At 36.1% G+C, this 27,047-nt stretch overlaps 1 protein-coding gene across 2 annotated transcripts in view; it reads right to left on the reverse strand.

Annotated features, from left to right (window-relative positions):
* Mcm5 (Minichromosome maintenance 5) overlaps positions 1-27,047 on the reverse strand; it is a 288,604-nt gene that overhangs the window by 20,373 nt on the left and 241,184 nt on the right. For both annotated transcript variants that reach the window (XR_016548356.1, XM_090393095.1), the window contains exon 13: positions 6,404-6,532. Coding sequence is in view for 1 of the 2 variants with exons in the window: in XM_090393095.1 (XP_090249221.1) it covers positions 6,404-6,532 (129 nt within the window). In the remaining variant the exon portion in view is untranslated. The remainder of the gene's footprint in view (positions 1-6,403; positions 6,533-27,047) is intronic.

The following is a 27,047-nucleotide window of genomic DNA, read 5'->3' on the forward strand; positions in this document are numbered from 1 at the left end:
GTCTGGATTTGTGTAAGACTGCTTGTAGTAATTCAATTTTATCTCTAACAATCTTTCTTCTGTAACTGAACATTCAGTCAGAATCAATTTTCACTGGTGTATTTCTTGACAGGACTCAGGTTTCACACAACAGGTTTGTCTTTTCCGCCACACTAACTAGTTTCAACTGCTGGTGGAAGTAGGTGAACTGCAAGCAAGGAAGTACAGTGAATAAGCCTTTCCCTGATATGCAGATATTTTAATGGAAAATTTCTCAATTTTGCCATAAAAACATGAAACTGAGAAAAGATTTAATTCAGGATTAATTTATGCAAACTTACTCAGATCATGCTAGGGAGATTGCATGCATGCACGTGCACATTAGAGTGGTCCTTATTTAAAGTTTAGTTTTTCTTTGAGGCACCCTTTCATTTTGTTCTATATAGAAAGTGAAAAACAAAGTAAAAATTTTAAAAAATTTATTTAATGTTTCAGGATAATGACAGAATGCCAAAGTTTGCATATTGAAATATTCATAATAAGCAAACTACAACATGCATATTTGCAACCGAAACATGTTTTAACAAGTACAATCCAGAATTTAAGCTGATTTTCTCTGTGCACATTCAAACAATCATAACAGATGTTAAATAGTCTTCAGTTACATTATAAAAATGTAAAGAACATTGGTAAGCAGCACTACTACCAAGAAGAAAACAGAAACATGGCTTTTTTTTAGACAGATGTCAGCCATGTTGCCCCACTCAAATTCCCATCCAATAAAGAAGTCAAGGTATTATTTTTCCATTACAAGAAGGCAACATGGAAGAGAGAGCCCAGCATTTAAGCCCAGGATGTGTTGGCAATTTGGGAAAAGGCAAGAATACTTACAAAATTCAAAAAGCATGTTGTGGAACAAAGTTGAGGGCATATTTAGAGAGAATGGGAAAAATCTTGAAAAGAGCAAAGGCAAAGAATTCAGAGGTGTTAATGAAGAATGAAAACAATCAGAAAGAAACTTGTGGACAGACTTATGTGTTCGTCGAACATGTTGTTTATTTTTTAACGGTATATATTAGAACACAGAAACTAAGTAAATAATTAATTTATTAACTTATTGCTGATATTTCGCTGGTGTTATAACCAGCATCTTCAGAGCACAAAAACACAGTTTGTCACATATATGTCATATATGCTGTCTTTCATTTCATACCTTTGTTTCTTCACTTTCAATAACTACACTGATCTCTTTGCTTACAAATCTGAAGGGATTTTCTAGTCTAATTACCCCAAAACAATGAGATCTTCCTCGACTTCACTTCTCCAACTTAACAGATCAAGCTGATTTAAATCAGTTAATTTAAATAACTGATTTAACTCAAACTACTTCTGCCATCCAGAAAACCCTCATTCAAACCATTCAAACACATTTCCTTTAATACAGATCGAGCATCACTCAGCTAATCTCAGCCTAATGTTCTAGATGTCACACATTCTCTTAAACTCAGTCAACACTGGATGCACTCATTATTTCAATAGGCAAAATGTTCCACTCACTGCTCTGTGAGAGAAAAATGTAGCTCCATCCCTTTCTTAATCACACACAAAGTCAGTTTCTCTTATACTCTCCCTACCTTCCATATAACAAAATTTTGTTTATTGATATCTATGACACCCTTTGAGAAGTTTATAGACCTCTCTTTCTCCTGTTCACCAGTGTCTGCAGTCTGCATGGTCTCAATCAACCCTCATAATCTATATTACATCATTCCAATATTATCTTTGTTATGATTCTTTGCACCTTTCCACAGCTTACTTATCCCAACTGAACCCAGGAGATCAAATCTGAACACAGTAGTCCAGGTGCAATCATATCAAGGCCTTGCAAAGAGGTAACATGACTTCCTCACCCTTGCACGTCAATGTTTGTTTCAACATCAGAATCTTCTCATCAGTGAGTAGGTATGGGATACAACAATATGGGATATAATATCCCTTAACTTAAATAAGTTCATGTCGCCGAATTGAAGCCTTTGGCACTTCATTATAATTAGTATTTTAATAGAACACCTGTTGGCAATTCTCATAGAAGGGATGCAAGTTCTGTTCACTACAAACTTGATATTAACTTGGTCTACCTACTCACTGATGAGACCTCAAAAAAGGTCGAAACCGGTCTGAGTAGTGACCTTCTCTCATAATGTTGAACAAATAATACAGCTCCTAGGAGTTAAGTTCACATTATGGGTAAATATCAAGAATAGTGATCAGAGCTTGCTCCATCCTTTCTATGAGTTGCCTCAGCTTGCACTACCTTCTAGGGTCAGTTGCTGCTCTATCCAGGTATTTGCTTATGCTTGGAATCGCCGAACTTTATATAATTTCTATATTCGGCATGAAACTCTTTGAGTTTCTTATTCGGCTAAGAAACAATATGGGATATAATATAATATCCCTTAACTTAAATAAGTTCATGTCGCCGAATTGAAGCCTTTGGCTCTTCATTATAATTAGTATAATGAATTAACGAGTTATCCTGATTAGACTTTCCCAGATTTTTGATACAGATATACAGTCATTCCGATTCAGGTTAGGACGATGGAATAATGCCTCTACGCTTTCTTTGAATAAACATTCAAATTTATAGCGGGATCTATGTAAGAGGAGAGTTTTTGACCAAAGATATTTAATCAGCCAAATATTTGGCTAATTAAATATCTTTCTTGCGTTTACGTGCTTATATTATTCAATCTTTATGTCACAAGTATTCTTAAAATATCAAAGTTTAATCCTTCATGGGGAAAATGCCACCAAAATAACCGGTAAATTATGAAAGCTTTCAGTTATACAAGGTAGGTTACGAGCTAAGATCAATTTCTTAAAAAAATGCCGCAACAACAAGATTATTCCCAATTTCACTAGGATTAAAGAAACTATAAAATCTCCTGGTGCTCATAATATTTACCGGAATACCAGCTTATCTTTAATCCGCAACCAACTTAAAGCTGCTAAACGTGATCTTGCTATTAACAGTCATAATATTTCTGATTTTCGCACCTATATTTCCACAAACTTGGATCCACATCTTTCACACATAGTTCTAAATGTGGCTAAACATTCTATTCTACTCAACGAGCATATAATAAACTAAGTCAACATCTAAATCGCAAATATGAAGTTCTTTCTTCCAAACAATTCAAGCCCTTCAAAACTCCAGATAATTGGATTGTCAATATATCCAGACGTCCCCTAACTGATAGCGAAACCCTCATCCTGTCAAAAGGACATGATTTTTCTATTGTTCCTAATAAGATACCATATCTAGATTTCCTAGTTAACATTGAACGCAATCTCAATCATCTAACTAGTGATAAAGCTAATGGTCTTTGCCTAGAAGTCACTTCTTCTCTACTTAAGCCCAAACTTCCTCCTTCCAACATATCTCTTTCTGAAATGAAATCTTTAGTCCTTGAGAAAAAAACAATCACCTCATTATCACCAAAGATGACAAGGGGAAAGCAACAGGTTATGGACTCTGCAAGTTACAGAAGAAAACTTTCACTTTTACTTCGAGATCGCTCCACATATCAAGAAATTGATTATGATCCAATCAACAGACAACTAAAGAAATTAAATTCACTCCTAGATGAAGTCATCAGTTTAGATAGAGACACAATAGAAAAACTTAAAACTCATTTTGCAAGACCACCTAGATTTTATGGTCTTCCTAAAATACATAAGATTGACTTTCCTCTTCGTCCAATAGTAGATTGTATTGATTGTCCTACTTACCATATAGCCAAATATCTAGCTAAATTATTGAAATTTCACATAGGCAACGCTAGTTCTTTTCTAAACAACTCCTCAGATTTCTTAGAAAAATTGAAAAATATCTCATTGCAACCTACAGATCTTATGGTGAGCTTTGATATAGAATCTTTATATACAAATGTACCTCTCAAGGAGACTAAAATTACTGGCTGACATCTTTCCAGAAGACATTATAAAACTATTCGATTTCATAATACACTCTGGATATTTCTTATGTCAAAACAAATTTTACAACCAAGTAGAAGGAACGGCCATGGGTAGTACTCTTTCTCCTGCTTAGCCAACTTTTATTTAGAACATCTAGAAAAAGTCCTCTTCTCATCTATTTTCCCTCAACCATCCTTTTGGGTAAGATTTACCCAAAATGGCCTCACAACAAAGACTCCTTACCTTCTTTTTTAAACAGTATCAATTCTTTACATCATCGTATAAAGTTTACTATGGAAATGGAAAAAAAAACAACCAGTTATCATTTTTAGACGTTCTCCTCATCCGGTCACCTTCAAATACTCTTACAACTACAGTTTACAGGAAAGCAACGTTCACAGGTTGGTATATTCTTAAAGAATCAGCCCATCATCCTTGTCAAAAAACAGGAATCATAAAATGTCTAATCAGATGAGCCAAAACTAATTGTTCTACTTCTAATTTTCTACAGAAAGAACTTCCTACTATTCAACAACACATGAAACTCTATGGCTTTTTCGAAAAGAGTACACAACATCTTCTTGATTCTTATAATCCACCACTAAACAACAAACATTCTATACGTCGAGTTCCAATTCCATACATCTCTGGGATTTCAGAACCTATCTCAAGAATTCTGAAGAAATATGAGTTAACAGCTACGTATTCACCTATTAACAAATTATCTTCCGATTTTCCTTCTTCTAAAGACAAACGCTCAACTATGTCTCTTCCTGGAGTTTATCAAATTCCCTGCAACTGTGATCTCTCCTATTTTGGACAAACTGGAGGCTCTCTTGAAAAAAGAATCCAAGAACATCAATCCTCCATTCATCACAACAAACCTGAAAAGCAGGGAATTGAAACTAACACAACATCCTTTGGTCAAAAACTGGCCTCTTACATAGATCCGGCTATAAATTTGAACGTTTATTCAAAAAAAGTGTAGAGGCATTACTCCATCATCCTAACCTGAATCAGAATGACTGTATATCTGTATCAAAAATCTGGGAAAGTCTAATCAGGATAACTCATTAATTCATATTCATTTTATGTTATTTAATATTATTAATTAATATCTTTATTTCAATCATGTCTCTGCTTAATAATATTCCTTTTAATACTTAGTGATATAACATCATGCGGCTTGTTCTATTTGTAAATGATCTATTGTTAGTATTCCACCTTGTATTTTTTAAAACTGTTCTTGTAGTGCCACTGAAGATGGTCTGCAATTTTCAGACCAAAATATTTGGCTAATTAAATATCTTTCTTGTGTTTACGTGCTTATATTATTCAATCTTTATGTCGCAAGTATCCTTAAAATATCAAATCCATAGATACTAATTGATCTGTAATTTGCTACTTCTGTCTAGGAGCCACCTTTATGTAACAGAACTATCTTATCCTCTTTCTGTTCCCTTGGAATATTGCCAGAGCTGAGACTTAGATAAAACAACTTCATCAGAGGAGTGTCAGTTCACTTGCATATTCGCATAGTATATGAGCTACATATCGTCCAGGCCCACTGCTATATTCACATCTTTTAATATACTGAATAACTTCAGTTCATCTATCTCAATGCTCACAGCAGTCTCTGTCACCTCAGTAAATGACAAGTCACCACCCAGATGATATACATTTACAAAGTGATCGCTTAGTAACTGAACTATAATATTTCTTCTGCAACTTTCCTACCATCAGCAATGATTAAAGTTATTTTTCATAATCATTCTTTCTCTTACTTGCTATGTAGTGAAAAAACACTTTTGGATTTACTTTGGCCTGCTTAGATAATTTTCTCTTGAAAATCTGATTTAGCCTTCCAAACCAGTTGCACTTCTTGCTTGTGCTTTATACTGCTCATGGGCATGCTGATCACCCTGTTGTTTATATTCCTTCCATAATGTTTTTTTTTTTCTTCTTTTTTTGCAGCTCCTACTTTATATTGCTAGTCATCCACTTAATCTCTACTTGGTTTATCCTCCTGACCTTGGTTATGCAGTCTTATACTTCCTCACTCAAATAATCTTTGGCTTCTTCTCATGCACTAATGACATTCGTTCCACATAGCTTTTTATGCCATGGCACTGCTACAAGTTGCCTCCTAAGTTTGTCATAATCTTCAGATTTGTAGTTTTGCATAAATCCTTTCTTGACTGAAATTTCCACATGTTCAGCAATTTTTCAGGACAAAACTGTGTGGTCACTCTCCTTGATCAGAGGTAGAGTTGCTACTGCAGTTAGATAGATCTTCTGATACTTTTACGAGATTCAACACTCTCAAACCCCTTTTGATAATGAAATGTGCTATCTTTTAAATCTACACAAGTAGTAGTAGTAAAAAAAAAAAATTAAATTTTTTTAAGGGCCTTTTTAAGAATTTTTCTGCATGATTATCACATACCTCACAGTTATGGGAATACTACTTGACCTTTTCTCTGTTACTTGATGTTCACGGGCACCATTACGCATCACAAGATAATGATTCTTTAGCTTTTCACCAGCTTCCTGAGACAGCCGAGGCCCACACTTACTATTAATAAAAAAGAAATTTGTAACAATGTTTCCATTATACAGTAACATGATTGTCAGTTAATGTTTTCTATTATCCCAATTATGAATCCATCAAATGAAAAGAATAAAAGGGAGAAGCTCCAAGCAGTGTATCAGCAAACCACCACTAATTACACAATATCATATACAACCTACAAATTAAAAGTTTATACATTCCCAGTTTTCTATCCAAAAATAAGATTTATTCTACAAATCAAAATTAAATTACGCAGCATGCATTCATTACCTGAATAAACTGTTTTCACCACTAAACCAAGTATGAATTCATGAGATAAATAAAAATAAATAGCCTAAATATTTAATTGACAATCATAACCATGCAACAAAAGAGAGTAGGAGTTCAACTGCAGGACAGTGAGAATAGCACATTTGAGGTCATCTGGCATGAGATCTAGGCCAGCAGAACAAAATATATAGTTGGATGCTGCCATAGACGAGGGGATAGAAAAGATGATGGAGACAGTATTCAATGCAAATAGACATCGAGTCTATTTACATCGGCAAATAGACTCAATGAGTGGAGGACACGTAATCATTATGTGGGATTTCAACTATGGTAACACAGATTGGAAAGAGAGGGCATACAGGAGGAAGGAAATGGATTTTATGTGGTTACTAAGGGATAATTACCTGAGACAGCATGTAATGGAATATACTAGGGGTTTGAGAGTGCACAATCTAGTAAATGCAACTGAGGATCTGTCTATAATGAACATGACCACGTGGCCACCAACTGATGAGAGTGATCATATGGTCTTGACCTGGGAAGTGGCTAAATGTGTGGAATTTTCAGTTAAGATGGGGGTATATGTGGAATTACAGGGCTGGTAAGTATGACAAGCTTAGGAGATTGCTTGGATCACTACCATGGCATGTAAAACTGCAAGGGCTGGACATTGATAGTGCATGGTAAAGTGGTAAAGGAGTGCTTTAGTAAGTAATGGCAGACTGCAAACCTAGAGTCAGAGTGTACATCAAGTGGGAGTTAAATGGATGAATAACACCAAGTTGGAGCTGCAAAAAAAAAGAAAAAAAAAAGAAACAATTGTGGAGGAAATTTAAGGAGGTTCATGGGCCTGCAGTTCACCTGGGAGGTGAACTGCAGGCCCATGAACAGTACAACACAGGCCAGAAGGGTAACTAGTGTGGTAAGAAAGTCAAAAACAGATTATGAAAGGAAGTTAGCAAAGCAGGCTAAAGAGAATAGTTCTTTCAACATGCTGGAAGCAAAAGAAAGAATTTATATGGAAGAATGATTTAAGGAATGCCGATGGAAAGGAGGTAATTGAATCAGTCGAAATATCGAATTACTAAGTGAACACTTTACAAGAGTATATCATCCAGGCAGTGATATTGCAGGAATGAAGGAACCAATGGCTTATATGGAAACTGAGGCGAATAGCATATTACAGAATCTTAATGTGAATACATCTGTGGGATTGGATGATATACCAGCTTGAGTCTTATGTGAAGCAGCAAAGGAATTGTCAGTGTCCTTGACCATATTGTTTAATCTGTCTCAGCTCTGGGTTAGTCCCAAGGGGAAAATAGTTACATTGCATAAAGGAGGCTCCAAGACTGATGTAGCAAATTACCGACTGATCAGCATATCAAGAGTCATTGTCAAACGATTGGAGAAGTTGGTCGAGAACAAAATACAGGAATGGATAGGTGGAAAAGGAATACCGGGAACTGAGGCAAATGAAATGGAGGTGAACAGCATATTACAGAATCTTAATGTGAATACATCTGTGGGATTGGATGGTATACCAGCTTGAGTCTTACATGAAGCAGCAAAGGAATTGTCAGTGCCCTTGACCATATTGTTTAATCTAAGTAATCTCAGCTCTGGATTAGTCCTCCCAAGGGGAAAATATTTATATTGCATAAAGGAGGCCCCAAGACTGATGTAGTAAATTACTGACCGATCAGCATATCAAGAGTCATTGTCAAACGATTGGAGAAGTTGGTCAAGAATGAAATACAATAACGGATAGGTGAAAAAAGAATACCTATTTTGGGGAGGAGCATGATTTTGTGAAGGGTAGATCATGCCTCACTAATTTGCATTTTATAATACAGTGACAGCTGAACTGGATAAGGTTAATGAGTTTACAGTGATACTGCTGGACTTTGCAAAGGCCTTTGATAGGATACCACATGGAATTCTAATCAGTAAACTGCAGCACATTAGGGATGATTATAGGGTTGGTGAGATGAATAGGAGGGTGGTTGATGGAGAGATATCAGATAGTAGAGTTCAAAAGAAGGCCTGTGACAAGTGGTATAAATGCAGAGTTTTGTTCTTGGACTGCTACTGTTTAATTTGTTCATTAACAATATATGAAAGAATCTGAAAGGACCTGTTCAGTTGTTTCCCAATAATGCAAAGTTGAGTAGAGCAATAGTTAATACACATCATGTCAAAAGATTGGCAGACTGGGCTAAGGTGAATGGATGTCAGTTTAATGTGTCAAAGTGTAAGGTTATGCATTATGGGATGAAAAGATCATCAACGGAATACCACATTGGTGAAACTGAACTCCAGGAAATTGATGAAGCTAGAGACTCGGGAGTGTTAGTGGACAGGGAATTAAAGTTTAGGGGGCACATAGCAAAAGTGGCTAAAGCAGCTCATCAGTTCACTTGATTACTGAAGAATACTTTGATGAGCAGAGACAAGCAGGTTATTGTTCTTTATCAAGCCTTGATAAGAGTCCATTTTGACTACTGCGTGCAGATCTTGGTGCCAGGGTTTCTTGGTGATGGGGAGGTGGTGGAGAGGATCCAGAGACAAGTGACCAAGATGGTGATAGGTCTATGGAATGAACTTTACGAGAACAGGTTGACAATTTGTGGGATACAGAAAATGGTTGATATGCAGAAAAGGGTGATATTCTGGAGATGTTCAAGTTACTGAGAGTTTTTTTCCAAGATAAATTCAGAGGAAATTTTTCAGAACAGGTGTGGTGGTGGGAGAACTAGGGCCATCCATGGAAACTGGGTAAGAGTGTAGTTAGCAAGGATGTTAGAACAAGGTTGTTTTTTGCTTGGGGAGTGGTGAATGAGTGGAATATGTTGCCAGAATCTGTTGTGGGTTTTATTCTTGGACGGTGAGTGAGTTCAAAGCAAAGTATGATAGAAAGTGCACAAATGCTGAATAGTTCGTGACATGATGTTGAGGGCTTCCCTTGATGAGTCTAAGGACTCCTTGGAGTTCATCACCATCTAATTCCTGCCATGTACCCTCAAGAGTTGTACAGGATAGGATAGTACTACATGAAAAATTTACATCATTACTAACTTCCTATCTACAATTTTCTTCCAAATAAGTCTGTTACTTGTCAAGACTCCAACATTATCAGATCTTATATTTCTATCGTCTAAGGCACTTTCTACCGTATCAATCCACCTATATCTTGGTCTTCCTCTGGGTCGTTTTGCTGCCAACCTGGCAGAGAACACTTGTTTTGCTAATCTTTCTTCGCCCATTCTGTTTAAGTGACCATACCACTTGAGATTAGCTCTGCTAATGCATTCCTGGATGCTGACAATGTCAAGTTCTTTCCTAATATCCTCGTTTTTAATATGATATTGCCTTTCATGCCATCTGTTCACGCCTCTAATCTTTCTCAGGATTCTCATATCTGCAGTCTCTAGTCTTCGGTCAAGTGTTTTACTTCTGACCCAGCTCTCAGATCCATAAGACTGGTTTGAACACTGTCTTGTATACATCTAATTTAGTGTTCCGACTAATTTCTCTCTTATTCCACATGAATTTATTTAATTGACTTCCCACCATACTAGCTTTGCTGATTCTGTTATCTATTTCTATATTTAATTTACCATCTTCACTAATAATTGTGCCTAAGTAGCTGAAATGTTTTACTTGTTCCACAGGATCCCAATTCACAACACAGTTGACATTTTCAATGATTCGGCCTTTTTTCATTGTCTTTTTATTGCTGCCCTTCATACCATATCTATTACAACAGTTATTCAATTTAGTCATAGAATCTTGCAGACTTGTAGCGGATTTATTTAGAAGTATAACATCATCCGCATAAAGCAAAGAGCTGACATTAACATCTCCAATTTTGATATCATGCTTATTACCACTTTCCTTCATAATGTGATCCATACAGATAATGAATAACAGAGGGCATAATGTACATCCCTGTCTCACACCAGATTTACCATTAAACCATCTTCCTGTACTTCCTTCAATTCTAACTATTGACTTGTAACTCAAATAAAGACTAAATATTGCTTGATATAATGCCCCATTGACACCATATAACTGTAGCGTATTGAATAGCTTCTCTCTTGGCACCTTGTCATATGCCTTTTCCAAATCGACAAAACTTAAATACAGAACTTTGTTATATTCCCATGCTTTCTCAACTATTTGTCGTAAAGTGAAGATCTGATCCTGACAGCCTCTATTTGGCCTGAATCCAGCTTGTTCTTCACCCAGCTTTTCTTCCACAATTCTTCTCAACCGTTTCTCAAGTATACTTGCATAGATCTTGCATAGATGCCAGGAACACTCAGTGGAGAAATACCTCTGTAATTCTCACATTCAGTTTTATTTCCCTTTTTATATATGGGTACTATGAGAGCTCTACTCCAATCATCGGGAATTCGTCCCTCTGTCCAGGCTTTCTGAACTATGCAGTGCAGCCACTGTAAGATTCTTATACCACCATACTTCAGCATCTCTGGTCGAATATCATCTACTCCTGCTGCCTTTCCACATTTCAAGCCTTTGATGGCTTTTTCTACTTCAAGTATGGATATGTATTCCTGACTGCATGCCTGGTCAGTATTTTTTAACACTGTGCTGACATCGCTGCTTGTTTCATTTAGCAGTTTTTCAAAGTAATTACTCCATACTTTAAAGATATCTTTTTCTCCCGTTTTCATGTCACCTTTATCATCTCTAACTCCTTTTGCAGCACTCTTTCCTCCATTCCTAAGCTTCTTCAACAACCTCCAGAATATTTTGCCAGCGTCTTGATATTTATTTTCTATATTCTTGCCAAAGTCCTCCAATGACTTTTGTTTAGCTAGTTTTACACAGTGCTTAGCATTCTTGCATTTGTCTCTGTATTCTCTAAGAGCCCAAGCTGACTTATTTGCCAGGAACTTTTGATATGCTTTCTTCTTTTCCTTCACTGCCTCTTTAACTTACTTTGTCCACCATGGGGTTCTAATTTTTCTATCCTTGCAGACAACTTCACCACATGCCTCTCTAGCTGAATCAATCAGGGCTTTCTTGAAGGCTTGCCACTGAATCTCCAAGGTTTGATTCCTGTTCTCAAACTCTTTCATTTTTTTTTTTTCCAATAAACTTTGTGTATTTTAGTCTACAGTTCACATCTGAGAGCTGCTCAACTTTTATTCACTTTAAAACTTTCTTACACGTCATTCTTTTCAATATGAAATTCAATTTTATCGTGCTCAAGACTAAATAGTGATCACTTTCAATTTCAAATCCTCTGTACACTCTGTTGTCCTGCATCAGGGACAAAACATCACCATCAACAATAACATAGTCAATGAGACTTTTCTTATTCCTTGCCTCTTCTCTCCATGTGAATTTGTGCACATTTTTATGTTGGAACATGGTGTTAGTAATAACCAGTTCATGTCCTGAGCAGAAATCCAACAAATATTTGCCATGACTATTAGCTTTGCTCTTTTCTCCAAATTTTCCCCAAAATATATTTGTATGTCTCACAATCATTAATTACTGTGCTATTTAGATCCCCAACAAGGACCAATTTTTCCTTTTTCATTGTGTCAGTTGCTTTTTCTAAAGACTCAAAAAATAACCCCACTTCTACTTTAGTAGAACCTTCTGTGGGATCATAGGCACAAATAAGTCTCGTCCAGTTCCCCATTCTCATATTTGCCCACATTGCTCTATTTGAGACTGACTGCCATTCTAGAAGATTAGCCTCGTATTTTGTGTTGAATACTATGGCTACTCCTTCTTTTCCTTGATTTTCGTTGCCTGAATATAACATTTTGCATTTATTGCTCAGCAAGATCTCACCATTTTTTGTCATTTTTGTTTCAGTTGCCCCTATTATGTCGATCTGGTATTTATCTAATTCTTCAGCTAGTCCATTTCTTTGCCATTCAGGCTTCTTATGTTGATAGTACTGATCTTTAACTCTGGCGATGTTGAGATGAGGTGTGTTTTCAGATTTGTTCCAGTAGCTGACTTTTCGCTGTTTGCCCTGGTTCCCTGGCAAAAACAACGGGGGCGTTTAACCAGGGGACGCACCTGCCGGTATGAAATTTTGTCATGTTGTACCATCATTTTTTATTTTGGTTTAACCTATAAGAATACAGTTTGGTTGGCTAAATCCCAAATTGCCAGCCCATCCTCGTTCGTTCAGTATCCAAGTAGATACCCAATGGGGTGCACCACGAGAAGGTGAGGATTGGACATTAGGTCAGAAGCCCTGGTCGGTTCTCCGCATTCCTTTAAAGGCTATGCGGAGGTCTCCTCCTCCTTTTACAGGCAACTCCTTGGAGTTGCCTGTAATAATAATAATAACTCTCTAAAACAGATTAATTTTAAAAAATTAATAACAATATCACTTAATGTAATAAAATGTCAATTATAACACAATTGAACATCAGAAAGGAAACATGAATTTCATGTAAGCCTATAAAAAAAAAAAGGTTCATTTGTAGATCATTTCAATAGTTCTGCACACAGCAATGGAATCATGCAATAATTTCCACCACATAATTATAACCCATCGTGCTCTCATTTTCTGTTTCTGATGTTTGCCCTGTTCTCTCAAATAAGACTCCAAAATGAGGAAGAATCTGACTCAAGTTAGATGCATTCTATGGATGGATATTTCATCCGAAACACAAGTATGTTTAGATGAAATATCTAACTTTATAGTAAAGCATCGATGGCAAGCGCTCCCTCCTCTATACAGTAATTATACTGGCCCTGCAAACCGATCTGTTTGCTAAGTTTAAAGATTTTCATGGGAAATGCTTCCTTGCTCATGAAAGGTTAGCAACCAAAAATTCACTGCAAAAATTCCTTGCAGTGAATTTTTGGTTACTAACCTTTCATGAGTGTTCCGACATAAATAAGGATATTCCGAAGTCCAGATCTTGGAAGTATCAGTTTTTCTGAATCTGTTACTTGACTGACAAAAGCATGAAACAAACCATGAAAATAGACAACATTACAGATTTTTGCTTAAAGCATTGTGATGATGTTAAGAGATGCATATAACGTATCTTTGACCCACAATCTATAGTTATAGTCAAAAATCCATATGAAATATTGGAATGAGGTAAGTTTCATAGAATTAAATTAGCCTTGCCAAGAAGTTCGAGGTTAATCCTTTATCCAAGTGGAAGTAAACAAAGTTTGCATGTGAAATCATGACTAGGCTACTTGTATGTAGAAGCTGACGAATTCACATCAACTGCCTTAGTATTCCATGATACTAAGGCAAATGATGTGAATTTATTTCATGATGTGATACTGCAACAACAGATAATTTTTATTGAGGGTGGGGGTGGGGATATAGAAGTTTCATGTAACTCCTATATTTCAAGTTTTCCAGTTGATAAGATTTGATAATTTAAAGAATTCATGCATCCAATATTGAGTTTGTTCATTTGTAATACAGAAGAATGCTGATGCAATCTTCCAAGAGCAAATTTTCAATATTATTATTAACTGCATGGAAACATCCATGGAGTACGACGTAATTACATGACAAATGGATAACTAAGTAAATTACTATGATTACTAAGACTTTATATAACCTTATGTAACTTTATATAACCTTAGTCTTAAGTAAGACTTTTAAATGAAAAAAGTAGAAGAGAAAAACTGAAAGACTCAAAAATAAAAAATAAGAGATACATGGAGATGATATAGGGTGATATGGTCTAACATATATTAAGGTCCTAAATGTACAAATTTAAACAAGAGACAATTCCCTCCATCACTGCAAGAAACCCATGTGACCACAACTGGGCACAGTAATCCAAATATAGCCACATCAAGGCCTTATAAAAAAGAATGATAACTTCTCTACTTGTTGGTGTGTTCTTATAGATTAACTGGATAATCAAGTTATCCAGTTAATTTATAAGCTACCTTGGGCATTTTTGCACCCTCTAAACTTAAACTCAATATTTTCCCTAAAATCCTTTCCTTTATCATTTATTTGTACATAATAAGCAGCAGTGGCCATCACAGAGCCCTACAGCGCACCAGATTCTTTTCCTTCATATACTACTTTCTGGCACCTGTCTATTACTCACAAACTGCACACCATTCTTTCTAAATAACTATGCACTGATTCATTTGCAATCACTGCCCTCCTCCTCTCTTCTTCCAATAATTCTTGTACCTTTATATTAATGCTTACTGATCTTTTTTTAAATTCCTTTATGGCCAAACTGATTTAGTGATGAAAGATAAATTGAAGATTTTTTTTTTCTTCTTTAACTGATTACCATTGCAGCATGTCCAAGTTTTCTTTCCATAAATACTTTCTACTTTTGTACACATTCCTTTTGTCCATATGAATATATGGACAAAAGGAATGTGTACAAAAGTAGAAAGTACTTTTGTACACATTCTGTCAGTACAAATTTAATTGAAATTATCTTGCTTCCAAATAAAACAAGTAATACATTAGCTCACATTTTAGTTGCAGTTCACAAAATGCAAAGGCTGCTATTATTCATTTTGTCCATACAGATTTGATTGAAATCATCTGGAAACAACACTATTATATGGTTTTCAAATAAAACATGCAATGACTCGACTCTGGATGGATGAATTTAATGAAATTCAGTATTTAGAATCTTTACCAGCTAACACGGTTAGTCGAGTGGCTATGCGCCTCACCATCATATGCCTAGGAAAGGAGTGTCCTGGGTTCGATTCCCGTCGCTGAGGAGCTTAGGATCTTTCTTAGACATAGCCAAGTTAGCCAATCTTGGGCGCAGACTGCAGGGTTTTTCTCCAGTTTCTCACAGCCTTGAGAACTCAATGCTTCTACATACATAGGATACACTGGAAGGCATAGGGCTAACCACCTTATCCTTGAGTATGGTTGTGGTTAAATGAATAGAACACCCTCGACACCGCAAGGTAAAAGAGGTAAAAAGGAAGAGGAAGAATCTTTACCAAAAATTTGTGGGGATCGCATAAGGATTACAGCTAGACAGAGTATGGAATCTTCACTAAGCCTTAAGTAATGCAAAGAACTATAAGTACTGGTTCATTATCCAATCTTCACCTTATATAATACACCCTGTTGGTTTTCTGTTTGGATACTAAATGAATGAGGATGGACGGACAAATTTGGGACCTAGGCAATGAAAGCATATTCATATATTAACTTAAATAATATGATGGTATAATATAAGCTAATTATGCCACTCTATATGGGTGTTGCCCAAGATAAACAAGTTAGCTACTGAATTAGAGAAGGTGTTAAATAGACAAAAGGATGGCAATTTAAAGAGTCTCAATGCCAGACAGCTAAAATCTCTGGAAATGTCAAGAGTAACAGCATAATACTCAGAACCTTTCCATTGGACATATCCAGTGGTGGGTGATGTAAGTTAAGAGGTCAGCCAATGACCTTCAATGGTGTAATCATATTAGTGGTCACTGATTAATTGGCAGGCCTCTAGGTAATGTAGAAGTTGACCATTAATGACTTTCTAGATTATTTCAGAGAGCACCGAGGTGATGTTGAATGGTTGATAGTTTGATGGCAGACTACCTTTTTTTGGAATAGGCTGGATATATGATTGCTTCCATACATTAGGATAGGTGTCAGCTAAGTATAAAAGATTGTAGAGACAAATAGGACAGCTGTTAGCTCTGGAGAACAACATTTGAGATACCAATTAGGACCTGAAGATGTTTTAGTGTCCAAGTTATTTGATAATTTTCTGATGTCATTTTGCTGAAAAACTACAGGAGGCATATGGCATCCAGATTTCAGTATGGAAGATTTGAGAGAAAGAGCAATAATAGGAGTCCCTCTATATCTTTGGGTACAGTAACAGTGGTGCCATCAGGATGAGAAAGAGAAGTGCAGGAGCACAGAAGTTGCATCTGATGGCCTTAGCAAGGGACCAGAAGGCAGTTTTCTACTGTTGGCAATTACAAAATCAGATTTAGATCTACTGATGAGTAAAAGTTTTGCATCTGCAGTGTGTATCAGAATATATTGAGGATGAAGTTGGTGTTCTGGATTCAAGCTATCTATATAAGTTGAATTTTTCCCCTTCAAATGCTTTGTTATACTTTTTTTTTTGTTGAAGGAAGGCTTGGAAAGTTGATGAGAATGAAAGCCTTACTGCCAGCAAGTATAATTTCTGTGACTCTCTTAGAATAAGTGATTCGGTCAGAGGAGTTGAAGCAATAATTAGACTATAGAAATTGCCATTGCCAAAAAATAGTCAGCTTTTTCTTTTCAACTTAAAAAAAAAAAAAAAAAAAAAAAAAATCAGCTAATACTCCCATATAGGGAGTAGGTGAGGTCGTTTTAGCCCTATCTAACTTTTGGAGACTGAGGGGGGGGGGGAAGTTCAATCTCCACTGGTAGCCAATCAGAGATAGCTGGCCCAAGACTATCACTAATATCATGGCGTCTGGAAAAGAGAGGCAACTGACAAGTGGTCCCTAATCCTAACACTATGTTTGCTGCCTGAAAATAGCATGGTTTCTATGGTCGATTTTTTTTGAGCTTATTTATGGGGTGAAACCCCGAGGTTCTGAGAGAAAATACCCACTTGCACATGCCAGAGATTGACTAACTCGGGAATTGGTCAAAAAAAGGCTTAGTAAAAAGTTCCTCTAGTTGGCGACTGGAATTCAACTTATGATGCTCTATCTTTGGGCTATTTAGCATCGTGGAAGGCACATGCCTTCAACCTGGATCAATTAATGTTTTAAAGTACAATCACTGCAGCAAACACTATAATAAGAAATTTGCTCACTATGACAAACTAGTGAAAGTTCCATAGGTGCAATGATATCCTCAAGGAACATCACTATAGCAAAACTATTCCCTACATCCTGAATATCTTTATCTTCAATTTTTTATATCACTTTTATTATTATTTTTCATTCCTTTCATAGGAAGTAGATTTTTCAATAACTTGTTGAATATTTTGCTGTCTTTGAAATACAGGGAGTATTTGCATGATGAAATAGGACTGAAAAAATGTGGTTGGTAAGTGAATTTCACAATCTGAGCTATGAGAACCAGTTTTTTTTCTTCTTTAATATCATCTAAATGTTGTTAATATAATGATACAATCAAGAGATTTGTGTGTTCTAATAAATAAATGTTAAAAAAATGCTTTTGTAACCTTTCCTTTATCAAGAAACTAAGTTGAAAATAAATACCACTGTAAATTACTTTGAAAAAATTTAATAGAAAAGATTTATGTCCTCCCCACCCCGGAAACTTATTTTCCTGACACCCATGGAGTCACAAGACTCATTACAGGAGGTCAATACTAGCAAATACAATGATCATACCACTCCTCAAAATCATCCATGTCTGCAGATTCACTAAACTCTTGGGCAATGCAATTCATGCTTCTGCCACTCTCCATGCGAAAAATTTACTCCTTACCCTTTTACAACTTCCAGGGATGGCTTCTTGTCCTTATTTCTTTCCCTCGTTCTATCATATGAAAAATCTCCTCAGTGTTGATATGATAGTAACCCTTCAACAGCTTAAATTTCTCTATCATATACTGCATTTTGCCCTCTATTCACCAAATTCTGCAGTCTGCACTCAATCCTTATAATCAATGTTGTACAGACCTGACATTTTTGTTATCCGTCTCTGCACCCTCGCCAATATTACTTCATCCCCTTCAAATCCCAGTGACCAGATATGAGCACACAAATCCAGATATAGTCTGATCAAAGCTTTATACAATGAGACCAGAACACTTCTCTTGGGGTCAATGTTCTCTTCAACACTGCTGCAATTCTATGAGATGTCTTCACAACCTTTGCAATATGTCCTCAGAACTTTAAATCTCTATCGACAATCATCCCAAGATCCCTTGCTTCCTTTACTTCTTCCAGTATAATTCCATAAAGTGAGTATGAAACATCCCTTCTGCAAATCGCAAATTTTAAAACCTTACATTTGGTTGCATTAAATTGACATCCCAATGCCTTTGTCCACCATTCCAGCTTATTCAAATCCTCTTGAAGAGTCAAAACATCAGCACTATTACTAATAACCCTCCCAAGCTTTACACTATCTGCAAACAACTGAACATCTCCCTGCAGTCCTGTGATAATATCATTGACAAAGATTGAACAACAATGGTTCCAGGAGACTGAGCCCTGTGGAACTCCACTTGTAACCTTCCTATAGCCTGAAACTGCCTCCCATATACAACTCTGATATCTATCAGAGAGCCAATTACCAATCTAATCCACTAACCTGATATCCAAACCCATATGATGCAACATAAAAATCAATTTGTCATGTGGCACCTTGTCCAATACCTTGGAAAATTTAAAAAAAATGACAGTGTATGCCTTGTCCTCGTCTACTCCTCATTACTCTATTGTAAAAGGTAACCAGATTATTAAAACAGGAGCCCCCCTTTAACAAATCCAGGCTGGCCTGCATAAATAATATTATGCTCACCTGCCCAATTCTGTATAAGTTCTTACCAATTTCTCCAAAATATTAACTACAGAAACACAAGCAGAACTGTAGTTTGATACCTCCATTCTACCACCAAACTTATGCAATGGTACTATCTTGCCCTCCTCCCAACTCTCCAGGAACCAGCTCCACTGCAAGACTCATTAAACAGTCAAGTGAATGGCACAGTCAGTTTCGCAGCACATTCCCTTAAACACATAGTGATATTCCACCACCTGACTTATTGACATTTACGGTATACAGAATACATCCTCTCCATTCACTTCTAACACTTTGCCAATCATTATCCTTCTAGGAATAAAGCCTGTAGTGTCAGGATGGAACACTCTAATAAAGTGATCATTAAATAGTTTAACTATGCCATCTGCTTTGGTCAGCAGATTCTCATCTCCATCCTGCAATATAATCCATGCACTATCATTTTTCCTTCTACTTGCCACATAGCAAAAAACTCCTTGGGATTCTCCTCATGCAACTATTCTCCACCTCTTTTTATATGCTTACCATAAACTTTTTTTTCTGCAAGTCCTCCTTTTATTCCTTTGTCATCCATTTGACTCCAAATTGTCTTATCTTCACTTGAGGTATGCAATCTGTTTGCTGCTGTCAACAATTTTTTCTCAAGTATCTTCCATGCACTAATGACCTCTCTTCTTTTAAATTCTTTTATCCATTGCACTGTTGCAAGCCGGTTTATAAGTCTATAATAGTCACTTGTCTTACTCCACATAACTTCCTTCTGATTTGAGAGCTCTCCATGCCTATTTATCTTCAAAGTCAGGACTACATGGTCACTCTCATCAATGGGGGGAAGCTATGCTATCTCAATCATAATGAGATCGTCTGATGCTTTGACCAAATCCAGATCTCTCAATCCACATGCTCCCTCCACTACCTACTGCCTAGACAGTTGTCCTTCAAGAAATTCAAAAATTCAGTTCACTTATTATTGCATGCTGTCTCTTCACAGCCCAGTTTATATCACTATAGTTGCAGTCGCCAATAAAGATCACTCGCTTTGCACTTACCAAACTAATTTGCCTAAACATTTCCTGCTCATCACATCTATATTCCCTGGTCTGCAGCAACAACCCACTAAATATCTTATTCTATAAACATCCATCTTGCACCATATACTTTTAAGGCATTGTGTTATTTCCACTGAGATTCTCTGCTCTGAGCGCACACAATTCATTTCTTATCATGAATACCACTCCAACACTATACCCATCGATTTTTATCCCTTTTATAACATCCTCAGTTAACTAAGTTTCAACAATACTAACAACCTTTGGAGAGGCAGAGTCGATCAATACCACATACTTAAATCCCTTTTTCATCATCAGAAATCCCACCTACAACTGCCCTTAGAGGGTGCTCTACCTAGATAGGACTTTAGAGTCACCCACGTAGTTGGGCTTAGTATTGCGTGGTATATTTGTGTAGATGTTACATTAGTTTTTCTGTAATCCCTGAAGATGTCTCAGTGATTGAGACGAAATATAGGAAGTATTAAATTCTGTTTTAATCCTTTCTGAGTGCTATATACAATCCATTAAGCCTCCAACATGATGTCCTCACAGCATTTAAGCCTCTACACAAGGACTCATTCCCTTTATTTCTAATGCACCTAGCATTTGTATACAGAAAAACAAGAGTATTGCCAGCCTTCTTATAGCCAATATTACTCTCCTCATACTCCACCAGGCTCTGTAATACAGTGTATACCCAGCTCATTTCTCAAGTCACTATCCCCTCATAAGGCCATTCCTGCAACATTCCACCTGTACAAATCTAGTTTCCCTGTCCTGACACATTCAACTGCCCAGAAAACAACAGTCTCTTCAAATTCCTGCATTCAAATACAATATCCATCCCTTGTATATAGCTCCCTTCTATCCTCAAACATACTCCATGAATTCTCATATTCCAGACCCCTTTTGCTGCACATTCTCACTATCATCTCATTTGTTATAACCACTCTTCTCCTCCACTCTGCATTATCATACTGAGTCAACATGCTCACTATCTTTCCTTGGACACATTTCTACTGCACTATGTCTAACATCAACCTAAAATCTCAATTCATGCTACCTCTCTGTTCATTTATCCCAACCATTACTATGATTTCCTCCACACTTTCACTCCACTTCACTACTACTCTGTCATTTCACCAGGCAATACACCCTGAATCATCAACTCTCCATACATGACACGCTAAATAGATTCATTCATTCTTCTCTCAATGGCATCCTTGACCCTTATGGCTTGCAATCCTCCCCCTCCACCTCTCTACCTGTTACTTCCACACACTCTCTCGTCTATCTTCAATTTCCTCTCTCTCATTCTAACTGATGCTGTTCTCTTTCTGATGCTGAACATACTGTCATTCCTCTCACACCAGCCAACCTCTTTATTCTCCCAAAATCGTCATTTACCTTCTTTAACTTAGCCTTCATTCCTTCCATCTCCTTTCTTAGTAGTTCCATTTCTCTCATCACACATTCTGCTTACAATTGCCATTCACACAAATCAACTCCTAAACTACCCCAGGCTAAATCGATATGTAAATATTTAAACATTCTCTCCATTCTCCAACACACTGCTGGCATTCAGAGACTGAAAATCATCAGTTTCTGAAGCACCATCTCGGCTGCCACTAAATACTGAGATCAAGATACTCATGTATGTCTCCCAGCACCTACCACTGCCAGCATTCCATGCATACATACACATTCCCGTCTTGAATATAATTGCTACGCATGAAGACAATACTAGGATCATAAAATCCTAACTAAATACCAAACAATTACAAAAATCATCAATTTGAATAGCGAAAAATTCATCATCGTCAGACTCCTGTACCCTCAAGAGGTGTACAGGATATCATGATAGTACTACATGAAAAATTACATCATTACTAACTTCTTAATATTTGATATTTTAAGGACACTTGTGACAAAGACTGTATAATATAAACACGTGTTCACAAGAAAGATATTTAATTAGCCAAATATTTTGGTCTGAAAATTGCAGACCATCTTCAGTGGCACTACAAGAACAGTTTAAAAAATACAAGGTGGAATACTAACAATAGATCATTTATAAATAGAACAAGTCATGTGATGTTATATCACTATGTATTAAAAGGAAATATTTTTAAGCAGAGACATGATTGAATTGAAGATATTAATTAATAATTTCAAAATTTTTTTAAATAAAAATAATGTGGATTAATGAGTTATTCTGATTAGACTTTCCCAGATTTTTGATACAGATATACAGTCATTCCGATTAAGGTTAGGACGATGGAGTAAGGCCTCTACGCTTGCTTTGAATAAATATTCAAATTTATAACGGGATCTATGTAAGAGGAGATTTTCAGACCAAAGGATGTTGTGGTTAGTTTCTATCCTGTGCTGGGCCAATCCAGATTTTTCGGGTTTGTTGTGATGAATGGAGGATTGATGTTCTTGGATTCTTTTTTTCTAAAGAGCATCCAGTTTGTCCAAAATAGGAGAGATCACAGTTGCAGGGAATTTGATAAACTCCAGGAAGAGACATAGTTGAGCATTTGTCTTTAGAAGAAGGAAAATAGGAAGATAACTTATTAATAGGTGAATACGTAGCTGTTAACTCATATTTCTTCAGAATTCTTGAAATAGGTTCTGAAATCCCAAAGATCTATGGAATTGGAACTCGACGAATTGAATCTTTGTTGTTTAGAGGTGGATTATAAGAATCGAGAAGATGTTGTGTACTCTTTTCGAAAAAGCCATCGAGTTTCATGTGTTGTTGGATAGTAGAAAGTTCTTTCTGTAGAAAATTAGAAGTAGAACTCAGAACCTATTTCAAGAATTCTGAAGAAATATGAGTTAACAGCTATGTATTCACCTATTAATAAGTTATCTTCCTATTTTCCTTCTTCTAAAGACAAATGCTCAACTATGTCTCTTCCTGGAGTTTATCAAATTCCCTGCAACTGTGATCTCTCCTATTTTGGACAAACTGGATGCTCTTTAGAAAAAAAGAATCCAAGAACATCAATCCTCCATTCATCACAACAAACCCGAAAAATCTGGATTGGCCCAGCACAGGATAGAAACTAACCACAACATTCTTTGGTCTGAAAATCTCCTCTTACATAGATCCCGTTATAAATTTGAATATTTATTCAAAGCAAGCGTAGAGGCCTTACTCCATCGTCCTAACCTTAATTGGAATGACTGTATATCTGTATCAAAAATCTGGGAAAGTCTAATCAGAATAACTCATTAATCCACATTATTTTTATTTAAAAAAATTTTGAAATTATTGAGGAGATTTTCAGACCAAAGGATGTTGTGGTTAGTTTCTATCCTGTGCTGGGCCAATCCAGATTTTTCGGGTTTGTTGTGATGAATGGAGGATTGATGTTCTTGGATTCTTTTTTTCTAAAGAGCATCCAGTTTGTCCAAAATAGGAGAGATCACAGTTGCAGGGAATTTGATAAACTCCAGGAAGAGACATAGTTGAGCATTTGTCTTTAGAAGAAGGAAAATAGGAAGATAACTTATTAATAGGTGAATACGTAGCTGTTAACTCATATTTCTTCAGAATTCTTGAAATAGGTTCTGAAATCCCAAAGATCTATGGAATTGGAACTCGACGTATTGAATCTTTGTTGTTTAGAGGTGGATTATAAGAATCGAGAAGATGTTGTGTACTCTTTTCGAAAAAGCCATCGAGTTTCATGTGTTGTTGGATAGTAGAAAGTTCTTTCTGTAGAAAATTAGAAGTAGAACAATTAGTTTTGGCTCTTCTGATTAGACATTTTATTATTCCTGTTTTTTTGACGAGGATGATGGGCAGATTCTTTAAGAATATACCGACCCGTGAACGTTGGTTTCCTGTAAACTGTAGTTGTTAGAGTATATGAAGGTGACCGGATGAGGAGAACGTCTAAAAATGATAACTGGTTGTTTTTTTCTATTTCCATAATAAACTTTATACGATGATGTAAAGAATTGATACTGTTTAAAAAAGAAGGTAAGGAGTCTTTCTTGTGAGGCCATACTGTAAAGATATCATCTATATATCTTACCAAAAGGATGGTTGAGGGAATATAGATGAGGAGACTTTTTCTAGATGTTCTAAATAAAAGTTGGCTAAAGCAGGAGAGAGAGGACTTCCCATGGCCGTTCCTTCTACTTGGTTGTAAAATTTGTTTTGACATAAGAAATATCCAGAGTGTATTACAAAATCGAATAGTTGTATAATGTCTTCTGGAAAGATGTCAGCCAGTAATTTTAAAGTCTCCTTGAGAGGTATATTTGTATATAAAGATTCTATATCAAAGCTAACCACAAGATCTGTAGGTTGCAATGAGATATTTTTCAATTTTTCTAAGAAATCTGAGGAGTTTTTAAGAAAGGAACTAGAGTTGCCTATGTGAGATTTCAATAATTTAGCTAGATATTTGGCTATACGGTAAGTAGGAGAATCAATACAATCTACTATTGGACGAAAAGGAAAGTCAATCTTATGTATTTCAGGAAGACCATAAAATCTAGGAGGCCTTGCAAAATGAGTTTTAAGCCTTTCAATTGTGTCTCCATCTAAACTGATGACTTCATCTAGGAGAGAATTTAATTTCTTTAATTGTCTGGATCATAATCAATTACTTGATATGTGGAGCAATCTCAAAGTTAAAGAGAACGTTTTCTTCTGTAATTTGCTGAGCCCATAACTACTGTTGCTTTCCCCTTGTCAGCTTCGGTGATAATGAGGCGATTGTTTTTTCTCAAGGACTGTAAAGATTTCATTTCAGAAAGAGATATGTTGGAAGGAGGAAGTTTGGCCTTAAGTAGAGAAGAAGCGACTTCTAGGTGAAGAGCATTAGCTTTATCACTAATTGCAGAATGTTCAATTTATTTATCACCATGTGCCAAGTTAAATGAAATCAACCTTGATATCCTTATCTTGCAATTTCCTGAATCTATACTTCTGATGGGTGACTTTAATGGTCACAATGCTGTGTGGGGGAGTAGCACCAACACAAATAGATGAGGTCAAATCATTGAAAGAATCCTTGACAATAATGACCCTTCCCTTTTGAATAATGAACTCAATACTTACTTCCATATGCCTACCTGCTCATATTCTGCAACTGATCTTACAATCTGCACACCTTTCATTGCTCACATGGGGCAAAGAGAACATTATATGGAAGCCATCACTTTCCTGTTCTTTGCACAATGTTTACCTACAGGGAAAATTAAAGGTAGATATAGAACACACCATTTGTCTATCACAGACCATAATGGAAGTGCTATTGCTGATCTGAAAATTATTGTAGACACTTTGGGAGAAAATGTTGCCAGAATCTCAGCAACAGCGTCATATTCTCCCGAATTTTTAATACTGAAAGAGCAGCAAGAGAAATAAAGGCTAAATTTTTCTATAAATATGCTTGAGCCATACAACCAGCAATTTGTTAAGGAAGAACTAAAAAGAGCTCTTTTACTTTCTCACCCTAGTGCAGTAGGGCCTGATGGCATTAATTATGGAATGATAATACATCTACCATCATCTTCTATGGATCTCCTTCTCTTAATTCTTGTAGATAGCCTTATACGTTGGTAACACGTGACTATTAAATTATTTAAGGAATTTACAATGTATACTGAAATATTAATTAAATGAAACTTTAATAAATACCTCCTATATTTCGGCAATATCACATTGCCATCTTCATGGGAACAATCAACTATGGCACTAAAAATTTTAGCAAATGAAGCAGAAGAGAGAAAACTACTGTTGTTCCTAGAGTCCTAAAGGTGCTCCTAGCAGGCTGTATTGGCTGTTGGACTGAAGTTCTCAAGATGCAAGCTTCCCAAATTTGGGGCAATCTCATGCACCCAAATTTGTTGAGGTTTGGAAAGTTTTTTTAGAGCTGAGGCTGATTCCATGAACAATCATTCATATTTAAATTTGCTGCGGTGTATTAACATGACAGTACCATATACAGACCACAGACAGTTTATGAGATCAAAGCTAATTGGTCAATGGCATGAAGCATTGACAAACAAATTATATGGTATTAAGCCTGAAATTAATGAAGAGAATGTATCAAGAGGCAAATTCTTGCTAGGCTCCACATAGGTCACAGACATCTTACACATTCTTATTTATTGAAGGCTGATCACTCTCCCATGTGTGAAAAATGCAATACACATTTCACTATTTGTCATATTCTGATTTACACGAGAGAGGAATGAAATTTTTACCTATCTACTCAAGCCATATACACTCAGGCAGATGTTATCAGACTCAGATAGACTGTATGATGTTTTTAACTTTCTACAAAGAATTAATTTGCATAAGCACATTTGATTATAATTTGGTTTATATGTAGATACATTATTTATAACTTAATTTTTGTACATACATATATTTAGTTTATTTTTGCCTATTTACACATAAATTAACTATGTAACTATTTACAAACTATGTAACTTTGCTGTAATTTTGTTTATATGTTGATACTGAATTGCTAAGCTTAATTTTTGTGCATGCATATTGTTTAGTAATTTCTCTTCGACTATTTATGTACTGTTGTAATCTTTGCTGTAATTCTGTTTACATGTAGACACTGCATTGGTTGGTTTTGTTTTTGTACATGCATATTGTTTAAAAAATTTTTTTCACTGTTTATGTACTGCTGTAACCTTTACTATGGCCCAGTATGATCTTTGCTGTTCT

Source organism: Typopeltis vanoorti, chromosome 1 (assembly GCF_054136105.1).
Source record: "Typopeltis vanoorti isolate ZY-2024b chromosome 1, IOZ_Tvanoo_1.0, whole genome shotgun sequence".
Lineage (NCBI taxonomy): Eukaryota > Metazoa > Arthropoda > Arachnida > Uropygi > Thelyphonidae > Typopeltis > Typopeltis vanoorti.